Source organism: Periplaneta americana, chromosome 10, assembly GCF_040183065.1.
Source record: "Periplaneta americana isolate PAMFEO1 chromosome 10, P.americana_PAMFEO1_priV1, whole genome shotgun sequence".
NCBI classification, from domain to species: Eukaryota; Metazoa; Arthropoda; class Insecta; order Blattodea; family Blattidae; genus Periplaneta; species Periplaneta americana.
In genome coordinates this window covers 24,319,989-24,345,777 of record NC_091126.1, presented here as the reverse complement: position 1 = coordinate 24,345,777, position 25,789 = coordinate 24,319,989, and the positions used below count along the sequence as shown (strand labels likewise).

The window sequence follows — 25,789 nt, the reverse complement described above, 5'->3', positions numbered from 1 at the left end:
TTCCCTCTTCTTACTGCTTAAGCGCCACATTCATTTTACTGCTTTAGGCTTTTAACATATTATTTTTAGAGACGTTTAACATAGTAATAATTATAAATTGGAAACTTGCCACTGCAATTTCACCTAAATTGCAATGTTAATTATTGTTTTTAAATATTTCCAAAAATTAAGTAAAGTCTACTACTCCACGAAACTTATTGCATTCCTGATACAAGTAACATTAAGGAAGCCGTGAAAAAATCAACAACATTCCTATATGCCGATGTTATTACTGCAATATGTTATATAAATAATATTGTTAAAATATTAAAATGAAAAATAAATCATTACATAATCTTACCGTTTGTTTTAAGTTCGCATTTATAGACTGGGGGAAAAAAAAGACAGACGTATACCACGGCCTGCTGGAGTATAGTAAACACAGAAAACATTTTATAGCAACAATGTTGAAGAAAGATATGTTGGTGTTCCGAAGTTGCCGTCATTAAACAGAAACCAACATGGAGATTTCATTGCAACTAATTAGGAATTCGTCTTTCAGGTATATAATAAACGATCTTCGCACAAAATAATGTACGATACACGAGCGGTATGTTTGTTTTCATGTTCTCGGAAATTGAAAAAGGTCAACTACCTTTCGCTTTTTCAATCCTTTCCTCGACCATGAAAACGTCAACATACCGCTCTTGTAACGTATATTATTATTCTTATTTGTAAAATTCAGTTATTTTATGCGACGTTGAAATTTAATTTATAACACATTCCATGTTTCAAATACCTGTTTCAATGACTCTAAATTTTAAAATCACAACGTGGCCAAGCGGGGATAACGTTAAAATTTGAATACAATGTCGCAATTTTTAAAGAAATGTAGCTATCTCTACACGATAAGTTAAACAAGACTGCCTTGAAATGAAGAATAGCGAAATTAGCAAAATCGTCGTAGAACTGATTTTGTTTATTACCATTAGTTGATATCATTATCTGGATATTTTTTCCCTGGATTGAATTTATCCAGCCAAAGATAGCCTATAAGCAATAATAAAATCAATACACTGAAAAATAAGTCAAAAGGAGTCAATTAGGACCTGTATTTAAATTCCACTTGCGAATAAAATTTTCTCTTACTTCCTAATTCATTTACATAAAATTTTGACATGCACACATAGAAAACTGCGTTACATAATCCTGTAACTATGCCAGCGAATTTCGTCTCGTCTCTCTGACACTCCCGATCATTAGTTTTAAACATATGTACACGCGTTCTGTTCCGTATTCATGTTTCAATTTTGGGTACAGTATAGGAAACACTGAATATTATGAATACATTCATTAGATGATGGAAAAAATTATTACTAAAAGAGTTATACAAAAAGGCATCTTTATTAGTAATATACAGAGAATAGAAACACGGCATGCTGGTGTGTAAAATTGGATATAATTAAGCCGATGTTGTTTTAGAGTCACATGAAAATTCATATCACATGTAAATTGTAAAATTATACAGGTATTTAATGTTCAAGCAATATGCGAAGGAATACATATGCATATACATAAACACGTATGTACAGGGTGGTTCATAATTCGTGCAAGAGAAGAGTAGTGTCATTAATTTCTCCAATTGTGTACAAAATAATCTCTTCTACATTTGGATTTGAGGCTTAATTTTTCAATAAACTCACAATGCAAGAAAATCACAAGGAATCCTAGTGGGACATCAACGTCTATTATGCAATATTACTCCTGCTCTTCCAGTCAAGTTAAAAGACACAATAATCCCTTTTGCTTCCTGTGTTAAAAACCTTGGAGTTTACTTTCGTACGCAATTAAACTGGAATAACCAAGTAACCCATATTACCAAAAAAGTGCTTTCCATACTACATTCCTTAAACAGCATTCGGAAATTCCTTCCGCTATCACTCAAGAAAATACTAGTGGAAACACTAGTAATGCCCCACTTCGATTATTGTGATTCTCTACTGACTGACCTCAATGTCAACCAGTCGCAAAGATTACAACGTGTTCATAATTCTTGTGTTCGCTTCGTCTGCGATGTCCGTCGCGCTGACCACATTACCCCATCCTTCCAAACTGTAAACTGGCTACGGCTTAACGAACGTAGAAATTTTCATTCTCTTGTTCTCCTTTTCCAAGTCCTTCACACCTCTACACCTACCTACCTTGCCTCCCGTTTCAGCTACCTGTCATCTTATCATAATCTCTTCACACGCACGCAAAATATCCTCATACTAGCCATACCAACACATAAGACTTCATCGTATTCATCATCATACACAATCTCGCTCTCGCGCTTGTGGAATACCCTACCCAGTGACATCAGAGACTGTCGGAATTTAGTAGCGTTCAAAAGCAAACTTATTAAGCATTTTCTTACTGCGTAGAGTAGGTTTAATTTTTACTTAATCAATAAAAGAAATGCTTCTGTCTTCTTAATTTTTACAATAAACTGTCTAGCTTTTATTAATCAGTTAATCTTTTAGTACTTTGATTTTTATTTTATTTGTAAATTTAATATTAATTGTAATTATAATTGTAATTGTATTCTTAATATTGTAGTTGTAATCCCCTGGTAGAGGGGAAGATAAGGGCTTATGGCCTTATCTCTACCAGGTTAAATAAATAAATAAATAAATAAATAAATAAATAAGTAAATAAATAAATAAGTAAATAAATAAATAAAATAAATAAATAAAATATAATTTTGAACAATGTGGCAACGCTGTGTAATGAAATCGCTAGGATAATTGAATTGAGATTCGTGACATTAATATGGAAGCTACGAGATACGGTTGACCTATGGAAGTCTTGCGCGTGGAATGTTTGAAACCAGAATATTCCTTCCTCTTTCATTACCCTTGATTCAATTAACGTAATAATGTTTATTAAAATTTAAAATAGAGCTTTTGTAATTATTTCACCTTCGGTTCTAAACATCTTAATTATATTGAATTACAATCTTCTTCGTGACGGAAAAAATTACACAATATGAGATAAATTCTTATAGTATCTGTAGACTAAATTATATACAGGACGTTTCAGACTTCAACCGAAAAAATTTCAGGATTTTAGAGGGGACCTAGATAAGTATTTTGAGATAGGGAACTAGAAATCTGCGGGTTCAAACTTGCACGTAATCGCGTAAAATATTTTTTGGGTCAGTACGCCACTGACTGAACCTGCCCGTGACATAGCGATACATTTTGCTTGGATCAAGGTCACCTCTTTTGAATATACGGGGCAAATTGAAAATAAAGGACTGAATAGTCATAATTATTGCTCGGTTCAAGGTCACGTCTTTTCAGTATAACAGACAAACTCAAGATAAAAGACTGCGTACTCATAATTTTTGCTTCCTTCAAAGTCACCTCTTTTGAATATAGGGGGCAAACTGAAAATAGAGGACTCAATAGTCATAATTATTGCTGCGTTCAAGGTCACGTCGTTGCAATATAAGGGACAAACTGAAGGTAAAAAAAGTAGTCATAATATTTTAATATAGAGGGTAACTGAAGATGAAGGACTGAATACTCATAATTATTGCTGCGTTCAAGGTCACATTTTTTCAATACAAGGGACAAACTGAAGGTAAAGGACTGCGTAGTCATAATGTTTGCTTGGGTTAAGATCACCTCTTTTCAATATAGAGGGCAAACTGAAAATGAAGGACTGAATAGTCATAATTAGACTTCGTAGAATTGCCACACGCAGAATGCTATCAGGTTGCCGATGTACGGTAGTATAGAGGAGGTGGGCGGCCGCCCGGTCTCGTAGTATAAGCAGTTCATGTTAAGAGTTGTGACCGGTCCAAATAATAGAGCAGCTACAGCTAATGTATACCTAAGTAAGCACTTGTTTTTGCATTACTGTGGTTGGAATAGTCAAAGTTTAACATATTTTGTTCAGTGCAGACAAGAATTCAATCAAACATACTACAATGAGAATGTTGCTGTTACAAATAATTGCCCCTGGAATACCCTTATCTCCGCAGCCAGTCTTGACCCGTTGGGGAACGTGGTTGGATGCTGTTAATTATTATGCACAACATTACGGCAAAATTATGGAGGTAATTGGATAGCACAGACAGTTCCGCTGTTGCTGCTGTAAAATCACTGGCTTCTGAACAGCTATTGGAAGATATTCTGTTCATTGATTCTAATTTTAAAATCGTGTCCAAAAGCATCATCCTGTTAGAATCGCCTAAACTACAACTCTCAGAAGCCCTTAATATAGTGGATAAAGTATCACAAACCGTTATCCAAAATAACAATTCACTAATTTCAGAAAAAATGAAATGTAAGTTGAGAAACATTACTGCTAAAAATTGTGCCTATTCAGTACTTCGTATTATAAATGATGTACTATCGGGTCACGACAAGACATCTGAAGTAGTGACTTTCCGTTCTTCAAATATGTACGTATTACATCGTGTGATGTTGAACGTACATTTTTCCCAAAATAAAAACTGTTTAAGTGACCGTCGGAAGAGGTTACTTTGCATTCGCTGAAAATGTACGTAACTCTTCACTGCAATGCACATATTCAAGGATGATGTGAGTATCTTGCATTACATTTTAAGAATTAATATATCTCACTATAAAATAATTGTGTATTTACATGTTTAGACATTTCCTACTTCAATGATCATTCATTACATTTCTTGAATGCAGGATACAGGTTTTATTGTAACCGCAGTATACTGCTCAGTGTTTACATCAGAAGCATACTCAATTCGTTCCACGCCTCCTTCTCATATAGTCTATACCGCGTGCACAGTAAACCTTGCGATTCTTGTGGCAATTCCACGAAGTCTAGTCATAATTATTGCTCCGTTCAAGGTCACGTCTTTTCTCTATAAGAGGCAAACTAAAGATAAAGAAAGGACTGCGTAGTCATAATTTTTGCTGGATTTTAGCGCACCTCTTTTGAATATAGGGAGTAAATTGAAGACAAAGTCATAATTTTTGCTCCTTTCAAGTTCACGTCTTTTGAATATACGGGTCAAACTGAAGATAAAGACTACGTAGTCATAATTTTTGCTTGGTTGAAAGTCACCTCTTTTGAATAAACGGCCCAAGTGAATATAAAGGACTGAACAGTCAAAATTTTTGCTCAGTTCAAAGTCACCTCTTTTGAATGTACTGGGCAAACTGGAGATAGAGGACTGTGTAGTCATATTTTTTGCTTGGTTCAAGATCATCTCTTTTGAATATACGGGTAAAAGTAAAGCTAAATATTAGCGTGCAAATTAATCCGAACACGACATATTCTCACATTTTCTGTCATTGTCAGCCTCACAGCTGCTCATACCGCTTTAATTGACATCTGTAGTACGTGTAATTCCATTGTTGAAGGTCTGTCGTTATTATTTTTTTATAATAGGCCTATGTGACATTTTGCCTGTCGTTTTATACTTATAAGCATTTCAGTTGTGTTGAAGACTTAATACTGCAATCCTGTGTACATTCGTCGTCTTCACAAATGGATACAACTCCACGAAAACGGTCTAAAATTATAACATTAGCAGAGCATTCTTCTATGACACAGAGGCAAATTGCTGCAGAATGTCACATCGGTTTGGCTACTGTTAATTCGATCATAAAACGATACAGGGAGACTGGATCCATCACACCCCAGAAAAAAGGAAACTGTGGCCGGAAAAGGAAGACTTCACCTGCAGATGATCGTTTAATTGTCAGGAAAAGTAAATTAAATCCTAGACTAACTGCTGTCAACTTAACCCGCGAGTTAATGGCTACCACTGGGGCGAATATTCACGTCACAACAGTGCGGCGTAGGCTTTTGGAAGCTGGACGAAGGGCTCGTAAGCCTATTAAGAAGCAACTGCTAATCCCTGTTATGTGCAAAAAACGCTTAATGTGGGCAAAATTACATCAACACTGGACAGTGAATGACTGGAAGAATGTACTTTTTTCCAATGAGTCTCATTTCGAGGTCCACGGCCACCGTGTTTCTTACGTACGGAAAGAATCCGAAAAAGTAACAGCAGCTCATCTCCAACAAGCACTCAAATACACACCCCCTAAAGTAATGTTTCGGGGTTGTTTTACACATGAAGGGCCTGGAGCATTAATACCTGTCAAGGGAATGATGAATTCTGACAAATATATTCACTTATTGGAAACCAGAATCATACCCCAGCTGCAAAAATCATTTCTGGATGGCAGAGGTGTGTTCAACAAGACCTGGAACTATGCCATACGTCTCGAAAAACTACAGAATTCTTCAACAAGAAGAATATTCAGGTACTCCCCTGGCCAGGCAACTCACCCGACATCAACCCCATTGAGAACTTGTGGTCAATTTGCAAAAGAAGAATGCAAAAAATGGATTGTTCTACAAAGGAGACGATGATTTCTGCCCTCATTGGTGTATGGTTTCGCGATGAAGAAATGAAGAATATTTGTGGGAAATTAGTGGAATCCATGCCAAATCGTCTCAGAGCTGTTATTAGGATCAAGGGAGGCCACAAAGATTACTGAGGTATGTCTTAGATCATTTTTTTATCCCATTTGAGTGTTTTTGCATAAGTAATTACGTTGTTCGGGTTAATTTGCAATCTACTGTAGCTATGACAGGAATATTTATATTGATGTCCTTAACTGAATGACACTGGCATGAACTGAGAACTAATAAAATCTTCAAAGAGTGAGAATCGCAACAAAATTCATAATAATTATTTACTTTGCGGGCTTTATCCTTATGATCGCAAGGCTTGGTCGGTTTTTACCGAACTTGCTATAGCCTCAGGATAATGTCAGATATTCCTAAAGGATAGTGGACCTGCGGAAACTCTCACAACTGATACATTGAGGGTTTCATAGAATTCACATGAAAGGATATATGAACTAATATTTCCCTCTCGTGTTTGTATCATGTGTACATGAGTATGAAATTCAGCTTGTGAGAATATTTAATGACTTATAGTCTCTTAATTAATCCCTTGCGTACTAGAGACGGTGCATATCAAAGATACATCCTTGAAAGCAGTTGATTGTGATACGTCATGTAGATAAGTTATTCAATTAATTTCAAGTACAATTAACTAGGCATTTAGGTAATTAATTACGTGACTAATTCGTTAATAAGTCAGTTATCTGAGCAATTAGCGAGTTAACTAGTTGGTTAGATAATTAATTGGTTATGGGGAGCATTGAGTTCCCTTAAACATGTCGATATTTACAGGCACCGCTGGCTACCAGCAATTCTACGATCTGTCGATTTGAGTAACATGAATTCAACTGGGCTCTGTATTTCACAGATGGTAAGGCAACTTCAGTAAGTAGATCAATGTAGCATGAGACATGATTAGCCTACATGAATATAATTTAATAACGTTTTTGGGATATCAATTGCAGGAGAATAAAGCAATTAATAAGCGGAGAAATTCACTATACCCAATATATGTTTCAATAATAGTGGTAAAGGGATTTAACATCATCAAGAATATTTACTGTTCAGTGGAAATTGCGGAGAATAAGATTCATTTTCACATAAAATCGTATAATTGAGGAATTCCCTGGAGTAACAACTTAACGTACTTTACATATTTTAAAGTTTCCACCATATATGCAATCCTTAACAGCACATCCTCCTCCTGACAAAATATTATTTACTTAATACCGCCCTCTAGAAACATTTGAATGTCGTTATGCGCAATGCTGTTATACACATACGTTCAAAGATACCTGACCCTACTTATTGATAGTGACCGATATTAAATTTTGGTTCAAGTCTTTCAATATCGAAGGTTAATTTTGATTAATTGTTGGCTTCTGTTGAAGGCTCTGAAGTCACATTTTGCCTATTACTTATGAAAAATAATGTATAATGATTAGCAGAATTGTCATATTTAAAGCTCTATTCAAGCAATATTAATACATTTAAATTCATAAATCGAGCAGTCTTTTAAAATGTCTATGCAGTAAATAAAATCAAACAGCACTATCTTTTTCATATTCACAATTTAGGGTCAACTAATTCCAAGTCTAGCAGACTTCATTTTTCTATACCGTTTCTTCTCCATCTAGAAGTTTTGTCTTCGAGATTGTCTTGTATGTTGCAATTCTACGCTCTCTTTTTTCATACACCAACAGTAGTCAACCATCATCACTTTATCCCACCTACTTTGATAACGCTTTTCTATTTCTTTCATGTCTTGACGAACCCTTTCTCAATGTTCTTCGTTGTAATCTCCAAGAAAATCAGGGAAGAATTGAAGATAGCTACGAAGGAAATGGATTTTAATGCTCATATTGCATCCAAAATTGTTCATAGCTACCAACATATTTTCTATAATGTTTTTGAAGCCTAGGTTTTTTTCTATTCCCCAAGAAATTGCCTAACACATTCTTAAATCCTGTCCAAGCCAGTCGTTCTTCATGGATCATTAAAGTTTACACATATAAACTTAGCTACAACTGCACATACATGTTGAAAGTAGTTATTTTAGCTATTTCCTTTCGCGGCAAGCGTTTGATTCGTTATTTTCACTGTCACAGATTTAGTTAATTACAGATTTTCAGAGAGGAATGATTGGTGTTCAGTTTTCATAGTTTCTGTGCTGCATTTGTTAACATCACGGTTGCTGCAATAACTCTAAGCAAGCGCGACCTGCACTCCTTACATTTCCCTCCCCCATTGCTATACTACGTCGGTAACATGCGACGTGCTTCTTGCGTTGCAATATTTATTTAAACAATTTTTGCTATTATTCAATTTAAATTAATGACTAAACGGTTTAATTTTCAATAACAGATTCAAGACGTTCAGGTTATTTCTACCTATCTGTTGTATTGCAATCAGTCATTTCTTTAGGACCATTAACGCAATAGAGCGCTGCAAACACTGGGAAAGTACAATTTTTTCCTGCTTAACGGTGCTTCATCGAAAGGAAAGTGTAATAAAAGTTTTGTTATATTTAACATGTAGAATTACTTCTTAAATTTGGTGTACAGGTTACCATCGATCCTGTATATCATAAACGCACATCTTATCATTTTTTAGTGTTTCGAAAATGGACATTCTAAATGAAACTTTTACATATTGAAACACGATGTAACTGAGTTACTACATTTTAATAGTAATTATAAAATCAATGCATTTCATGATTTTTAAAATATCGTTAAAGACGACTTGTCTTCAAACAGTAATTTGTGATTTTGATTTCAAATAGAGACACATTACATTTTTAATAAAATTATATTTCATTTGAGACTTTCTTGGATAAATTTTATCGTAGGTACTCAATATGGACTATAATAAAAATAATCACTGTTTGCAGATAAATGAACAGACTTATGGAATGTCCAAAAACAATCTTTTTTCAGTATCAAGAACATACATGGGCACCATTTTCGGTTACGTGAGGCACTCGATTTGAAATAGTTTGTTTACTAGGAGAGGAGACTGCAGAGTAGGATGGGAAATATAAACTGCTGTGACCTGCGTCACCTTATCGTAATCGCTAAGGCGGTCAGTGGCGAATTATTAGGAAAGCGCTTGGTTAACGTGAGACACTCGAAAAGTTTTATTCAATTTTGCAAGTTAATTCGGTAGCTTTAATCATAAACCTCTTCACTATTTCTCCATCATTGAATTGATTTAAATCACAGGCGAGAAATTGCGTAACTAGCCAATAATATTCCATCACGTTGTCTACGTTTATTTTCTCGAATATTCTGGCGTTTCTCAAGATTACATAATAGATTTACACGTTCTCGACCTAAAATAATTTCAGAAAATCATATTTCGTTTTCTACACAAATTTGATATATTTTTTTTATAAATTTCTTTCGGAAATAATACGTATAAACAACATTTAATTCCTCGTACCTTTTAATGCAGCGTGTTTAAAGTATAATGTCATATTTATTATACTATGCAAATGTTAAGGTCATAAATTTTCTTCGGAATAGTACGAAAAATAACATTTAATTTGTCTTACCTTCTAATTCAGCATGTTCTTTATGACATAAGGAGTAATGTCGTTGTGTATAAAATTGATTAATGCCTAATAGGATTTTCGAGCATAACATACATCGTATGTTCTCCCCTTCTAAACAGCAAAAAAAAAACTCTTCCTACCATTTCTCATGAAATAATCGTTTTCTAACCCGTACACACTGCTTTGATACTGCCATTATGCCACCACTGATATTGCTTATGAAACTGATATAGAACCTGCCCACGCCTAGGAGCTACGTGAGGGAAGAACGGGGTCTGTGAAGATGATGTCACTGAGAGCGATAAGCTCTGTGAAGGTCAGTGAGGCACAAATTCTGAAGTGAGGCACGATGCACACGTATGATCAAGAATATTGAAAACTGCCTATTTTCTCATAATTATTGAATTAGATTCTTTGAAGCATGAGAATTGTTTATTTCATATATTGAAAAAGTATAAAAAGGAATGTATTATGTTTAGAGAGGCATTTAGGAAAGAAATGCTAGTAATAGGAGCTGTATATTAAGTAGTAGTAGTAATAATAATAATAATAATAATAATAATAATAATAATAATAGTAATAATAATAATAATAATTTATCTACTACGTATAAATTTTCTAAGGCGATTGAAGAGTGAAATTTTCAGTTATGTGATGCTAATATTTTGATATGGTGCAACCGTGAAGCTCATACAGAAACTCCGTGTTCAAGGGCTCTCGGAAACTCAAAGCGCTTCCATATTCATGTGTTTACAGCATGCACACATGCACATCAACACAAAAGTGTAGATCTCAGTGCCCGTCAACAGGACGCGAAATCTGATTCCTCTTTAAAATGAAAATTTTCTTTTGTCATTACGATTCTGTACGTGATACTGTGGACACAGAGAACAAAATCATCAGATATGACGCTCCGAGATCATTACGCTCTCTGCAAGCATCGAGGATTCAAAAATTGTTAAAAAGAAATTATTTGGTGTGCCAGAGACGCTGAACATATGGCAAATCAGTAAAAAGTAAGTAATATTATTCAATCAGAATATTTTTACTTATTCCCGCTCTTACATAAACGCATTAAAAATGATATAAATATGCTAATATATGAACTGCAAAGAAAGCTGCAGTCGTAATTGGATGACATTTTCATGGCATTATAATGGGTAATTTAGGAATAACCTAAAGTGTATAACATTTCGGTTCTTTTTCAACAGTAATCTCACTAGAGGTTTTGATTTATCTAGAGAAAATCAAAACTCGAGTGGGATTTATTTGACTGTTATACGATTAGAAGAAAATATATAAAGATTAGAAGTAACAAAGTACTCCAATACAATAAAATATTAATTGGCTTACGAAAATACAACTGTCTTCAAATGTATTATTGTACGTACCATCTCAACATTACGGTAGATGGCAATAATGTTTTATGATTGTGTTTTCTTGTTAAAAGTTGTGCCAACTATGGAATCTTCATTGAACTCTGTGGACGGTTACTAGTCAAGAAGGCTTTGTTGATTCAGTTTCATTTTTATTAAAACATTTGCATACCACTTCAATCATCCGGATCCCAGTAATCAACGTCACTTGACATATGATTTTCAATAAATCTTAGTATTAAACAATCTCTGACACGTGACTATCCGTAATGTCATATAGCAGAAGCTATAACAAACATAACCTAAATAATATAAACAAGTGTTAGAAAAGTTTTAATTAGGGATGATGAAATAAACAAGAAACGTTTTAATTAACGATGATGAAATAAAAAATAAACATGAATAATTTTAAAAGAAACAATTATTGAAAGTACAATTTTCAAATTTGAATGTTTTAGTGGTTGGTGGTTCAGTTGATGTTATATTGGACGTGTGCGTAAAAGAAGTGAACTCGTTGATGTACATGGTGTACCCCTCAACTTATTCAGGACTTCCGAATGGTGCTCTTCATATATGAGCAGTGACCTTTATTAATTCTTGTTCATGAATGCCAATCCGAGTCATATTTGAAAGTGCTGTGATCGACTGGAGTGGTTTGTAATTTTTCTGTTTTTTTGACGTCCAGTCCAGTGCAGTTTGAAATGTTGGCAAACAAAGAAATAACTGCTAGAGTAGTGATAAAAATAAGGAAATGCTAGGGATGCGATAAAATTAAACAAATGCTAGGGACGCGATAAAATTGTGCGATAAGCAGCCATGATTGCTTGAAAGACGTCCTTTCGTACCGTTTTATTGATCAAAAGTAGTGTGACGTAGTAAAAGTGTAATAGTCAGTCTAATAGGTTGACAATTATCTTACACTTTACGTTTTGTTTTCCTATAAGATCTCATATATTCTGCGCGATTGTTGTTTGCAGGCATGTTTCCTTGCGTGACGTTATAACCAAGAGTGTATTTCAGACCTGGTGGGCCCTGACGGCGCCAGGGTTCTATTTTTCGAGGCTGGGCGCCGCCAGAGCATTTTTTATGATTTTCATATTTATCGTCAAATTTTTCATTTATAAAACTTGTAATTTATTCACATTTAAACAATTTCATAATGAGGTCCACTCCGCAGATCGAACAACCTCTATACTTAAATTCGAGCCCATGTATTTTCGTCTGACTTTCCATAAGCATTCCTGCGGATTTTCTTTTCTATCTTTTTTCCTTTTCTGTTTTCCGTTTTCTTAAACCACTATGAAACACAACACCCATACCCGAGGCGCGACTCGAAGCCACAACCCTTCGGACGAAGCGATAGACATATTCCGTGCCTCTACCGCTTGTGCCACCCAGGCCGGCATAGATTGGTGGTGCTAGTGGTAATGATGATGATGACGAAGACAACCACTACCGGCACTACCGAAATCCTATAACCACGGCACTTTTTGTTTAGAAATATACAGCACTGGTTATAACATTAGCCACAGTTTCAAGTTTCTGACTGTGAATTGCCTTTTCTTTTAATTTTGATATATCTTGGGACATTAGCAATACAAATGAAGAGTCCACTGCAAGAATGATGGATGTCATTTTGAATACATTTTCCAGGAAAAGCAATTTAAAGTTTGAAATGCTTAGCGCTCAAAGCTTAACTGTGACTTTCCGATCATTACTGGACAATGACTATCAGTGTTAATGCCACGTAACTCTCTATGTACATTCCGTATGTCTTAAGCTATGCATTGACAGTCTTGGTTCATTTTCGACAAGAAAGTGACATCCATCATTCTTGCAGTGGACTCTTCAAATAATGGAAGTGATTTAAAATAACAACAACAAAGTACTTAATTGCAAATGGCTTTTAAGCAACCTGCAGGTTCATTGCCGCCCTCACATAAGCCCGCCATCGGTCCGTATCCTGTGCAAGATTAATCCAGTCCCTATCATCATATTCCACCTCTCTCAAATCCATTTTAATATTATCCTGCCATCTACGTCTCGGCCTCCCTAAAGGTCTTTTTCCCTCTGGTCTCCCAACTAACACTCTATATGAATTTCTGGATTCGCCCATAGCTGCTACATGATCTGCCCATCTCAAACGTCTGGATTTAATGTTCCTAATTATGTCAGGTAAAGAATACAATGCGTGCAGTTCTGCGTTCTGGAACCTTCTAAATTCTCCTGTAACGTCATCCCTCTTAGCCCCAAATATTTTCCTAAGAGCCTTATTCTCAAACACCCTTAATCCCTGTCCTCTCTCAAAGTGAGAGTCCAAGTTAAACAACCATACAGAGCAACCGGTAATATAACTGTTTTATAAATTCTAACTTTCAGATTTTTTGACAGCAGACTAGATGACAAAAGCTTCTCAACCGAATAATAACACGCATTTCCCATATTTATTCTGCGTTCAATTTCCTCCCGAGTGTCATTTCTATTTGTTATACTGTTTCTCCAAGATATTTGAATTTTTCCACCTCTTCGGAGGATAAATCTCCAATTTTTATGTTTCCATTTCGTACAATATTCTGGTCACGAGACATAATCATATAATTTGTCTTTTCGGGATATACTTCCAAACCTATCTCTTTACTTGCATCAAGTAAAATTTCCGTGTTTTCACTAATCGTTTGTGGATTTTCTCCTAACATATTCACGTCATCCGCATAGACAAGAAGCTGGTGTAACCCGTTCAATTCCAAACCCTGTCTGTTATCCTGAACTTTCCTAATGGCATATTCTAGAGCGAAGTTAAAAAGTAAAGGTGACAGTGCATCTCCTTGCTTTAGCCCGCAGTGAATTGGAAAAGCATCAAATAGAAACTGTCCTATACGGACTCTGCTGTAAGTTTCACTGAGACATATTTTATTTAATCGAATTAGTTTCTTGGGAATACCAAATTCAATAAGAATATGATATAAAACTTCTCTCCAAATAAAATAAATTATATTCTCACCAAAATTAAAACGAAATTACAGAAAACTGCTATGCGCAACACCATTCGGACAGAGACAATACTACGACGAGCTCAGATTCTGCATGTAGGCCTAATTATTAAACTCCAAGGACGACTGGGGGAACCACACTTAAGTGAACAGTGTGATACGCCGACTAGAAGATCAAGCCAGAGCATACGTAGAAATCACAGGCGTAATTGAAAGTAATTGCGTCATGTTCTCAGGATAGCAGTTACGTAAGCCACACAAAATGTCTCCCAAATCCTGAACTGTAAGAGATGGAGTAAAATTGGTTGTATTTTTGGTAAAGTTCATATTTATTAAAATATTCAACTCGTAATAAATTCTCGGCTATCTTTAACGGTTTAGTCGTAGCAAGCGGTTGAATCTCTGTAAAATTAGAAAAGTAATATAATATGATTTCGGGATATTGTTTGAACAATTTACAATTTAATGTTAGTTAATAATAGTTTATTTTTGAATAGATCCGTCATCATATTATTTACGCATAACTTGTTTTTACAAATACGTCATATATTATTATTATTATTATTATTATTATTATTATTATTATTATTATTATTATTACTAGCCGTACCCGTGCGCTCCGCTGCACCCGTTAGAAATAAATATAAAGTAATTACATAATTAAATAGGATATAAACATTATTTTAAGAAATACAGGAAACGAATATACAGAATAGCCTATCAAGGTTTCTGTGCATAAGAAGCTATTTTAATCTTACCTGTCCTCAATTCATTCAGAAGTTAGTGTAATAATATTTTAACATTATGTCCATCTAGAGAAACTACACTTTCAAAAGGTGAAATAATAATTTATACAAATGGTTAATTAGCTTTCGATATTACTTCATACAAACACAGAAACATTCTCTGTAGGCTGTGTTTAATAGCTTTCGATTGTTGTTGTCCAAGGCCCCTTATAGACGAAGTCATTTGTTTTTATTTCATTACTGCCCCTTAAGATGGCGTTGTTATTTTAATTTTAAAACTCATTTATATCATTAAATATCAGTCCTATCAAACTTTTGTATAGAATAAAACGTATCAGAAATTATTTTTAAAGAAACGTTTGTTATGTAACATTTTTCATGAAAATTAATAATAAGGAAGCTATTTCGATTTATTTAATTCAAGCACCCTTATAACCCCCCTTTTAATTAAAATATTTTTCTAATTTACAACGAACTTAATTTATATTCCAATTTTCATATAAATCGGTTCAGCAATTATCGCGTGAAAATGTAACAAACATTCAGACAGACAGACAGACAGACATACAAACAAAAATTTCAAAAAAGCGATTTTCGGTTTCAGGGTGGTTAATTATATATGTTAGGACTAATTATTTTTGGAAAATCGAAAATTACCAGAAAAATTTTGGCTACAGATTTATTATTAGTATAGATTATTATTATTATTATTATTATTATTATTATTATTATTATTATTATTATTATTATTACCCAAACATAGAATTACGTTAGTGTTACGCAAAGAGCTGGCAGTTTCATCTTTACAACCCTCGAACATAATAACGTCAATCGACGTTAAAATATGCAATTCCGAATTTTTTCAAGAAATTGCGATGTAATAAGAAAAATTAGAAAATTTCACAAGATGAAATTTTCATATGTTTGATTTTACTTTAAATATTTTTTTATAGAAAATAAGACATAAAAATAAAAAAAAATAATGTATAAATTGTCGCTTGCGATGTAATAAGAAAAATTAGAAAATTTCACAAGATGAAATTTTCATATGTTTGATTTTACTTTAAATATGGTTTCAGAGAAAATAAGAAATAAAAATAAAAAAAAAATTATGTATAAATTGTCACCAGCGATAAATCCTCGAACGGTATAAGCCGAGCGTTAGACATTCGTTCTTGTTACAGTGATGAACTGTGTAGTAACATCATAGATGTTTATCATTTCAAAACTTTGCAGTGTTCAACTACCATAGTACAACTACAAAACTTGCTTTAAAATGTAATGTAAATGTTGTAGGTAAAATAGGTCTGTTTTATCTTTAAAGATATTGTAGATAATGTTTTTTTTTTTTTTTTTTTTTTTTTTTTTTTTTTTTTTTTTTTTTTTTTTCCCCCCCCACACAGGAGTGATTTTGTGTTTGCCACATCTGATAGATGTTATTGGATGTAAATGTAATTATTATAAATGGAGAACATAATCATGATAATGCAAGAACTGTATCAGGTTTTCTAGTAATAATAGTAATAATAATAATAATAATAATAATAATAATAATAATAATAATCTCTAATAATTAGTGTATCAATCTTTGCGTCTGTAACAGTTGTGCAGCATGATTATTCGTTTTATTGTATTTTCTGTGACGTTATCTCTGTACTAATATTGTTATTAATCTACTGCTATATCAATAATATTTTGCAAAACGTTTCTACATTGTCGCAGTATATAGGCGGAACACTATGTATGGACCTATCGTATTATATATGTGGTAAATCAAATATTGAATAATTATTAATTAGCAATAATAACTGTATATCGAAGTTTTTCATACTATTTTATTTATAACTTCATGTTCCTGTTTTGGTACGTTCCATTGACTGTTCATTAGACGTTTGTCATAAACGCAGAAAATAAAGTCTTATTTTTATCGTGTGAGCAAAACATATGTGTATCTTATCTGTCGCCTTCCATACAAGGCATGTCGGTGAGATGACCTTGTACTGTGCTTCTATTTATTAAGAGCGTATGACGAACGATCGTATCTCACTCGAGGGTGCGACACTCGACCGAGTTCAAGCGAGCGATCTAACTCCAATGCAGCACTCTGGTGCCTACAAACGGAGAAGAAACTTGTCGACATCCGTTAGGACTTGTTTGTGGGACGCACTGTACATTGTAGTTGTATTAGAAATGACTGGAATCTATATTCCAACCACAGCATTACTTACCGGCAGAAGTGTGGGCTTCTTCATCCAGCAGAGAGGCTTGAAGCTGCCCTTGTGCGTCGCTTCCTGGAAGCTCCGGAAGTGGTTCTCCCAGTCGTAAGTGACGAGGCGACTCTCCAACGTCATATCCGCCAGATCCGGGGGCGATTTGATTCGTACAGGACTAGACCCCCTGCGAAAATAAGGGATATTTACATTAGAATGATGGTAACGCGCGTGCAATACAAAATAGAATTCCAATCATTTACATAATATAACACACATCCATTGTCCGAGGGGTATAAATTAATAATGGCTTCATTATGCTAGCTATTACGTAATAAATAATTACCTTCATTTTATTATACCGAGTGTCTGACTCGAAATATAGTTTTAAGCATCATGCAATTTTCTAATTTGCAGCACTTGCATTTTAGCTTTAATAATGATTGAAAACAGCTAAAATACTGTAATAAATAAACACAGACGGTGGACTCATTAATATTTGCTTACTGGCTTTTAAGAAACTCGGAGGTTCATTGCCGCTCTCACATAAGCCCGGCATCGGTCCCTATCCTGAGCAAGATTAATCCATTTTCTATCATCATATCCCACCTCCCTCAAATCCATTTTAATATTATCTTCCCATCTACGTCTCGGCCTCCCTAAAGGTCTTTTTCCCTCCGGCCTCCCAACTAACACTCTATATGCATTTCTGGATTCGCCCATACGTGTTACATGCCCTGCCCATCCCAAACGTCTGGATTTAATGTTCCTAATTATGTCAGGTGAAGAATACAATGCGTGCAGTTCTGTGTTGTGTAACTTCCTCCATTCTCCTGTAACTTCATCCCTTTTAGCCCCAAATATTTTCCTAAGCACCTTATTCTCAAACAACCTTAACCTATGTTCCTCTCTCAAAGTCAGAGTCCAAGTTTCACAACCATAAAGAACAACAGGTAGTATAACCGTTTTGTAAATTGTAACTTTCAGATTTTTTGACAGCAGACTGGATGATAAAAGCTCCTCAACCGAATAATAACAGGCATTTGCCATATTTATTCTGTGATTACAGTAATTTCCTCCCGAGTGTCATTTATATTTGTAGCTGTTGCTGCAAGATATCTGAACTTCTCCACCTCTTCAAAAGATAAATTTCCAATTTTTATATTTCCATTTCGTACAACATTCTCGTGACGAGACATAATCATATACTTTGTCTTTTCGGGATTTACTTCCAAACCTATCTCTTTACTTGCTTCCAGTAAAATTCCCGTGTTTTCCCAAATCGTTTGTGGATTTTCTCCTAAATATTCACGTCATCCGCATAGACAAGCAGCTGACGTAACCCGTTCAATTCCAAACCCTCTCTGTTATCCTGGACTTTCCTAATGGCATACTCTAGAGCAAAGATAAAAAGTTAAGGTGATAGTGCATCTCCTTGCTTTAGCCCACAGTGAATTGGAAACGCATCTGACAGAAACTGACCTATGCGAACTCTGCTATACTTTTCACTGAGACACATTTTAATAAATCTAGCTAGTTTCTTGGGCATACCAAATTCAATAAGAATATCATATAAAACTTCTCTCTCAACCGAGTCATATGCCTTTTTTAAATCTATGAGTAACTGATGCACTGCAACCTTATACTCCTTAATATAATGAGTAATTTTTAGTAGGTTATTTTACGACGCTTTATCAACATCTTAGATTATTTAGCGTCTGAATGAGATGAAGGTGATAATGCCGGTGAAATGAGTCCGGGGTCCAGCACCGAAAGTTACCCAGCATTTGCTCAAATTGGGTTGAGGGAAAATCCCAGAAAAACCTCAAACAGGTAACTTCCCAGACCGGGAATCGAACCCGAGCCACCTGGTTTCTCGGCCAGATTCGCTATCCGTTACTCCACAGGTGTGGACTATATTGAGTCATACAATGTGTTCAAGGAAGGAAACATTAATTTCTAATTTGCGGATCTCTTTAGGTAGTTAATGGCTCTCAGCTAGAGTAATGGCTTCTACGAATACTTACCCACACCTGTGGAGTAACGGTCAGCGCGTCTGGCGAGGAAACCATGTGGCCGGTGTTCGAATCCCGGTCGGGGCAAGTTACCTGGTTGAGGTTTTTTCCGGGGTTTTCCCCTCAACCCAATACGAGCAAATGCTGGATAACTTTCGGTGCTGGAACCTGGACTAATTTCACCGGCATCATCACCTTCATTTCATTCAGACGGTAAATAACCTCAGATGTCGATACAGCGTCGTAAAATAACCCAATAAAGATCTATGAATACTTCGACTGTCTCCGACGGTTCGATCCCCGGTTCTTCTTTTCGAACTCTTTAATTCCGAACTCCTATTGCAGGTGATATTGTGATCAAATTTGGTTTGAAGAAAATTTTCAGCTCTCTTGACATATCAGCCTAATATAAAAGTGTCCACACCTGTGGAGTAACGGTTAGCGCGTCGGGCCACGAAACCAGGTGGCCCGTGTTCGATTCCCGGTCGAGACAAGTTACTTGGTTGAGGTTATTTCCTGGGTTTTCCCTCAACTAAATATGAGGAAATCCTGGGTAACTTTCGGTGCTGGACCCCGGACTCATTTCACCGGCATTATCACCTTCATCTCATTCAGACGCTAAATAACCTAAGATGTTGATAAAGCGTCGTAAAATAACCTACTAAAATAAAAAATAAAAAATATACTAGTAGGCGCTGGTCCGATTCCCGTTCGGGCTGATTACCTAGACGGTTTTTTTCCGAGGATTTCCACAGCTGTAAAGCGAATGTCAGGTAATCTATGACGAATCCTAGGTCCCATCTCGCCAAATGCCATCTCGTTATTACCATTTCCATGGGCGCTGAATGACCTAATAGTTGATACAGCGTCTTTAAATAACCAACTAAAAAGTAACTATATATATGTACATATATCCTAATAGGCCTATATATCTCTTCTTGCATTCTTAACTGTGACCTAATCACGTGTACATGGGCACACCTATATCTAATTTGGTAGGCCTATAGAAGGAACAGTCACTGTCGAACGCTGTAGCGTAACGTTTAGCATGCCTGACCATGAAATAAGTGGGCCCGGGTTCTAATCCTGGTTGGGACAAGTTACCTGGTTGAGGATTTTTCCTTGGTTAAGAGCAAATCGGAACCCCATTAAAATACTGTCGTAGGTGAAATATCACACATTATTTTCGTAATTAACTGCCAACACTATTTTACTGGTTGGAGGTACGAAATTCTAATAATAAATAGTAAATTATCAAAGGCTTTGGTACGTATTTATTAAAATATTTTTGCGGCAGTATTTCACTAAGAAATAGCATATCTTTACAAATCATATTTGAGTTACGACACTAAATCACTGGGAGTGCAAAATTTCGTGTAACTTTCAGCGCTGGACCCCGGCCTCATTTCGCTAGCATTACCACCTTCTTCTTATTCCGACGCTGGATAACCACACCAGTTGATAAAGCGTCGTAAAGAAACACATTATAGTAGCCTACATTATGCAACGAGCCTATAATGGTAGTAATTAAGACGCGAGTATGTTTAAGAAACGAGCGCAAGCGAGTTACATAATTTTCATACAAGCGTCTTAATTACCATTATAGGCAAGTTTCATACGACTTTTTATGCTCGACCATATTTCTAACTTGAAATTATTCATAAGTATTCATATTATTCTTATCTGACTGGGGAGCGGAAGTGACCTTGTGCAATATCTCGTAAATTGTGAGATGTGCGCAGACGCGAAAGTATTGATTTTTTCCGAGGAACAAATGTCATTGACCTTGATATAATCCAGAGAGTAAAATGAAAATTAATCTTGATATAACCTTGAAATTGATTTAGACAATGAAAAACTAGATGACAAATTGAATTTATTTGAATATTATTTACAATTAACGCTAATTATTATAATAACAGAACATAACCTTCTGCGACAGTATTGGATTTCCATCTTCCGTGACGATTCGCTAGTTGTCTTTCGATTGCATATCTGAGAATAATCGATACTTGCGCTTTCATATTGCTTTCTGATTGTTGGATAACCTGAACTTTAATAAATAGGTGTAGTTTAATGAGGTCCATTAAGGGGAGAGGATGGTATTTTTTGGTGAAAAATTAGTAAATAAAAAAAAATTCTTTAAAATACTCTGTTATATGTGTGGAAAGCATACCATAACATTTTGTGGGTATTTGTGCCCTTATCGGATGTTGAGACTTCATTTTTAAACTTCCTGCGCTATGGATTTTTAAATCACACGCCCGCTTTTGTCGGTTTCCAATAACTTCATTTTTTTGCTACATTGCCAGACAAATATAGATATAATTTCTGAACTATTAAAGATACATGCATGAAATTTAGAACACACATTCTTTAGACTATTAGGAAACTTTTCTCTGTAGCAGAATTTTATTAATTGATTTCATTTAAAAAATACGTCCGTTTGTTTGCAAGAAAGGAAATCAGAAAATTGTTATTAAATCTTAATTGTTTATTTTACAAACGTAGGGACTAATATCAAAATCCAGACGTTTGAGATGGGCAGGACATGTAGCAAGTATGGGCGAATCCATAAATGCATATAGAGTGTTAGTTGGGAGGCCGGAGGGAAAAAGGCCTTTCGGGAGGCCGAGACGTACGTGGGAAGATAATATTAAAATGGATTTGAGGGAGGAGGGATATGATGGTAGAGACTGGATTAATCTTGCTCAGGATAGGGACCAATGGCGGGCTTATGTGAGGGAGGCAATGAACCGCCGGGTTCCTTAAAATCCAGTAAGTAAGTAGGCCTAAGTAGCCTAAGGGACTAATATCAAAATTCTGTTACAGACAGTTTGTAGAACATGTTTTTGCAAATACATTGCAAAAAACTGTTTGAATCTCTCTTTAAAAACGGTTTTATATATCGGTTTTTCAAATTTGGGCTACCAAATAATTTTTTTTTTTTTCAAAATATTTTTATGTGGTTGAGTTGCCACAGATAAGAGCTCTGTACGTAAAAACATTAATATTTTACACCAAATAGGAGAAAAGATTAAAAAATAGCATCCTCTTCCCTTAAAGGGCTGCTACCATGTGTACCATGAGTGTGCTACTACATTTCGGCATGGTCGAGCAAAAAAAAAATTAAGGTCATTGAAATGATTTCTACTCTGTCGGGAGTGGATGCAATGTCTTCAGACATATATCCTTGAATATGATGGAAGTCACGGTTACATAGGGCGTACTTTAATCTCGACGTTGGACTGTGTTTAGTCACATTATTTCAGCCCCAAGATCTTTCATTTCTGTCAGTGTTTAAGAGCTATTAAGGTGTAAAGTCCGGTGTCCATTCATCAGCAACACGAGGTCACAAAAATACAGTTTCGCGTGGCAGGGCTCTGTTCCCCATTAGAGTCTGTGGCTAATTTTCTGGATGCACTTCATCTCGAATCGGGGGTGTACATTTAATCTGCCGCCAACTTTGTTGAGTCTAGCAGTAAATTCCAGGAAATTGTGACGTTATGGCCTGTGCTGACATCTCGTGTCTGCTAACTGAACGGCACTTTTATGGCAGATAAACATCCTCGACACAATAAATGGAGTAGCAGAGAGAGACAGAGAGAGAGAGAGAGGAGTCTTGTCTTCATCTCTAAAGGCGCCTTTGTTAGCTTCAGCACCACTAATAAAGGCCAGGGACAAGTTAGATTCGGGCGTTGTTATATCCCCAAAGTTTCACATAGGGAAGGTTATGTAGGCATTTAGGATTATGGTGTCGTGACTCGCTCCGTCCTGCAGTTACACTTTTAACAACTCTGTACAGGACTTGGGCAAACAAGCCCAGTTCCTTGCAGTAATCTGGAGCAGAACAAAATATATGTGCTTGGCCTGTCTGTGTCTTGCGAGCAGGGAATGAGATGTGCGCAGACGCGAAACATAAATTTCAAGGAGAAAATCACCGAATGAAAGTGAAATGTGAAAACAAACAAGTCAAGGAATGTAGGAGAGTATATTTAAGAATTACATTCAGTAACCAGACACAAGGGAAATGAGAAAAAAAGTAAAAAAAAAAAAATGAAAAAGAACCCCAGAAAAAAAAAAAAACAAAAAAATACTAAAGGGGAAAAAATTAAGAACGAAACAAAGAACAAGGAAAAATTGAATAAGGAATGAATTAAAGAAATGAATAACAAACTACATGACTCACGAAGAAAATACAATGAAAATAAGAATCACTATTAAGGGGAGAGGATGATATTTTTTGGTGACAAATGAGTAAATTTTCAAAAAAGAAATTCTTTAAAATACTCTGTGATATGTATAATATGTATTTATTCACACTTCAATGGGTATATACCCGGTGGCAGTGGTAACTAATTACACTCAATAATGACAATAATAAACTTATTAATTAAAATACAATTAATAATAATACTAATAATTAATATTAGCAATAATTTATAATAATAATAATAATAATAATAATAATAATAATAATAATAATAATAGCAGGGAACATCCTAAATTCAATGAAGCACGATCACTTAAAATAACATTTAAAGTAAATCTAATTTGTATCTTAAACCTAAGTTCGAACTAAAACCCACGAGTATGATATGTGCATATCTGCACAAGTACCTCTCAACACTACACTCATTTCGCTGTCAACTCACTCAATGCACTGGAACTACGACATATTTCACTGATTCTATCCTGATTTCAATAACACTTCGAAAACAATTCACTGTTCAAATACTTTGCACTGCCACTATAAACTATAAAGCTTCACTGACAGGAACACGGTTCACTTACACAACACACTTCACTGACACAACATAATTCTTCACTGATACAACACTTCAATAACAAAAATTATTTACACCTTTTAAATACTGTTAATAATTACCGTCTATTAGTAAAGTTCTTAAGCATATTTTAAATATATTTTTGGTTGTTGGTAAAGCCTTTAGTAAATCTGCAAGTAAAGCATTCCAGTCCCTGATAGTACGATTGAGAATAGAAAACTTTCCAGTGTCCGTCCTCTGTCTTCTTTCCCTCAATTTATATGAGTGGTCGTTCCTTGAAGAGTAATTTGGCTGCAGCAACCTATTTTTTATTTCTCTCCAGGCTGGCTCACCTCTGTATGTTTTGAACAGTGCGCATAATCGAATTCGCGTTCTCCTGTCCGTGAGTGTGGAATGCATAGCATAACATTTTGTGGGTATTTGTGCCCTTATCGCATGTTGAGTCGCCATTTTTAAACTTCCTGCGTTATGGATTTTTAAATCACTCGCCCACTTTTATTGTTGTTTCCGGTAAATTAAATTTTCAAAAAAAAAAAATATATATATATTTTTTTTTTCTTCTTTAAAATACTCTTTGATATGTGTGGAATGCATTGCATAACATTTTGTCGGTATTTGTGCCGTTATCGGATGTTGAGACGTCATTTTTAAACTTCCTGCGCTATGGATTTTTAAATCACACGTCCGCTTTTATCGGTTTCCAGTAACTTCGTTTTTTTTGCTACATTGCCAGACAAAAATGGATATAATTTCTGAACTATTAAAGGTACATGCATGAAATTTAGAACACACATTCTTTAGACTATTAGGAAACTTTTCTGTGTAACAGAATTTTGTTAATTGATTTCATTTTAAAAATACGTCCGTTTGTTTGCAAGAAAGGAAATCAGAAAATTGTTATTAAATTTTAATTGTTTATTTTACAAACGTAGGGACTAATATCAAAATTCTGTTGCAGACAGTTTGTAGAACATGCTTTTGCAAATACATTGCAAAAAACTGTTTGAATCTACCTTTAAAAACGGTTTAGATATATCGGTTTTAGTACAATCCTGTATTGGGTATATTTTTTTCAAATTTGGGCCCCCAAATAATTTTTTTTTCAAAATATTTTTATTTGGTTGAGTTGCCACAGCTATGAGCTCTCTACATACAAAAAATTAATATTTTACACCAAATAGGAAAAAAGTAAAAAAAAATACCATCCTCTCCCCTTAAAGAAAACAAGAGAAATGAGCGAAACAGGAAGAAATGCCTCAGATATAAACAAATTATAGCCGCCATTCTTGAGGAACTTTTCAAACCCTCAGGTTCAACTTTATCGTTATGGGCTTTATCAGCTCAAATTTTCGTCGTTCAGTGAACAGACGTAACTAAGATTCAAGTTGCATTACAACTTTACCATAATGGTAGGCATTGCACATCGTTTGGCCAAGCGTCAAATGATGAAATCTATTAAATACTTCAGAATGCAAAGCCACAAAATAGAGAAAAGTAGAGAAAATGTTATGGAGCCAATTTCAACAGTTTTGTGAACTGTGTGTTTATGCATTGAAAACAAAAACACAAACTCAACAGTTCGCACAATTTTAAAAGAATGGGGTATTAACACGGGAAAATCAAATGGTAGTGAATATGCAGGGTATACTGTGAAATTCAAATGGAACGTGACAGCAAAAT

General features: G+C 35.0%; 1 protein-coding gene across 1 annotated transcript in view; it reads right to left on the bottom strand.

Moving 5' to 3' along the window:
- LOC138707521 (MOXD1 homolog 2-like) overlaps nucleotides 1-25,789 on the bottom strand; it is a 1,036,064-nt gene that overhangs the window by 32,960 nt on the left and 977,315 nt on the right. The window contains exon 10 of the mRNA XM_069837046.1: nucleotides 17,326-17,494. Coding sequence (XP_069693147.1) covers nucleotides 17,326-17,494 — 169 coding nt within the window. The remainder of the gene's footprint in view (nucleotides 1-17,325; nucleotides 17,495-25,789) is intronic.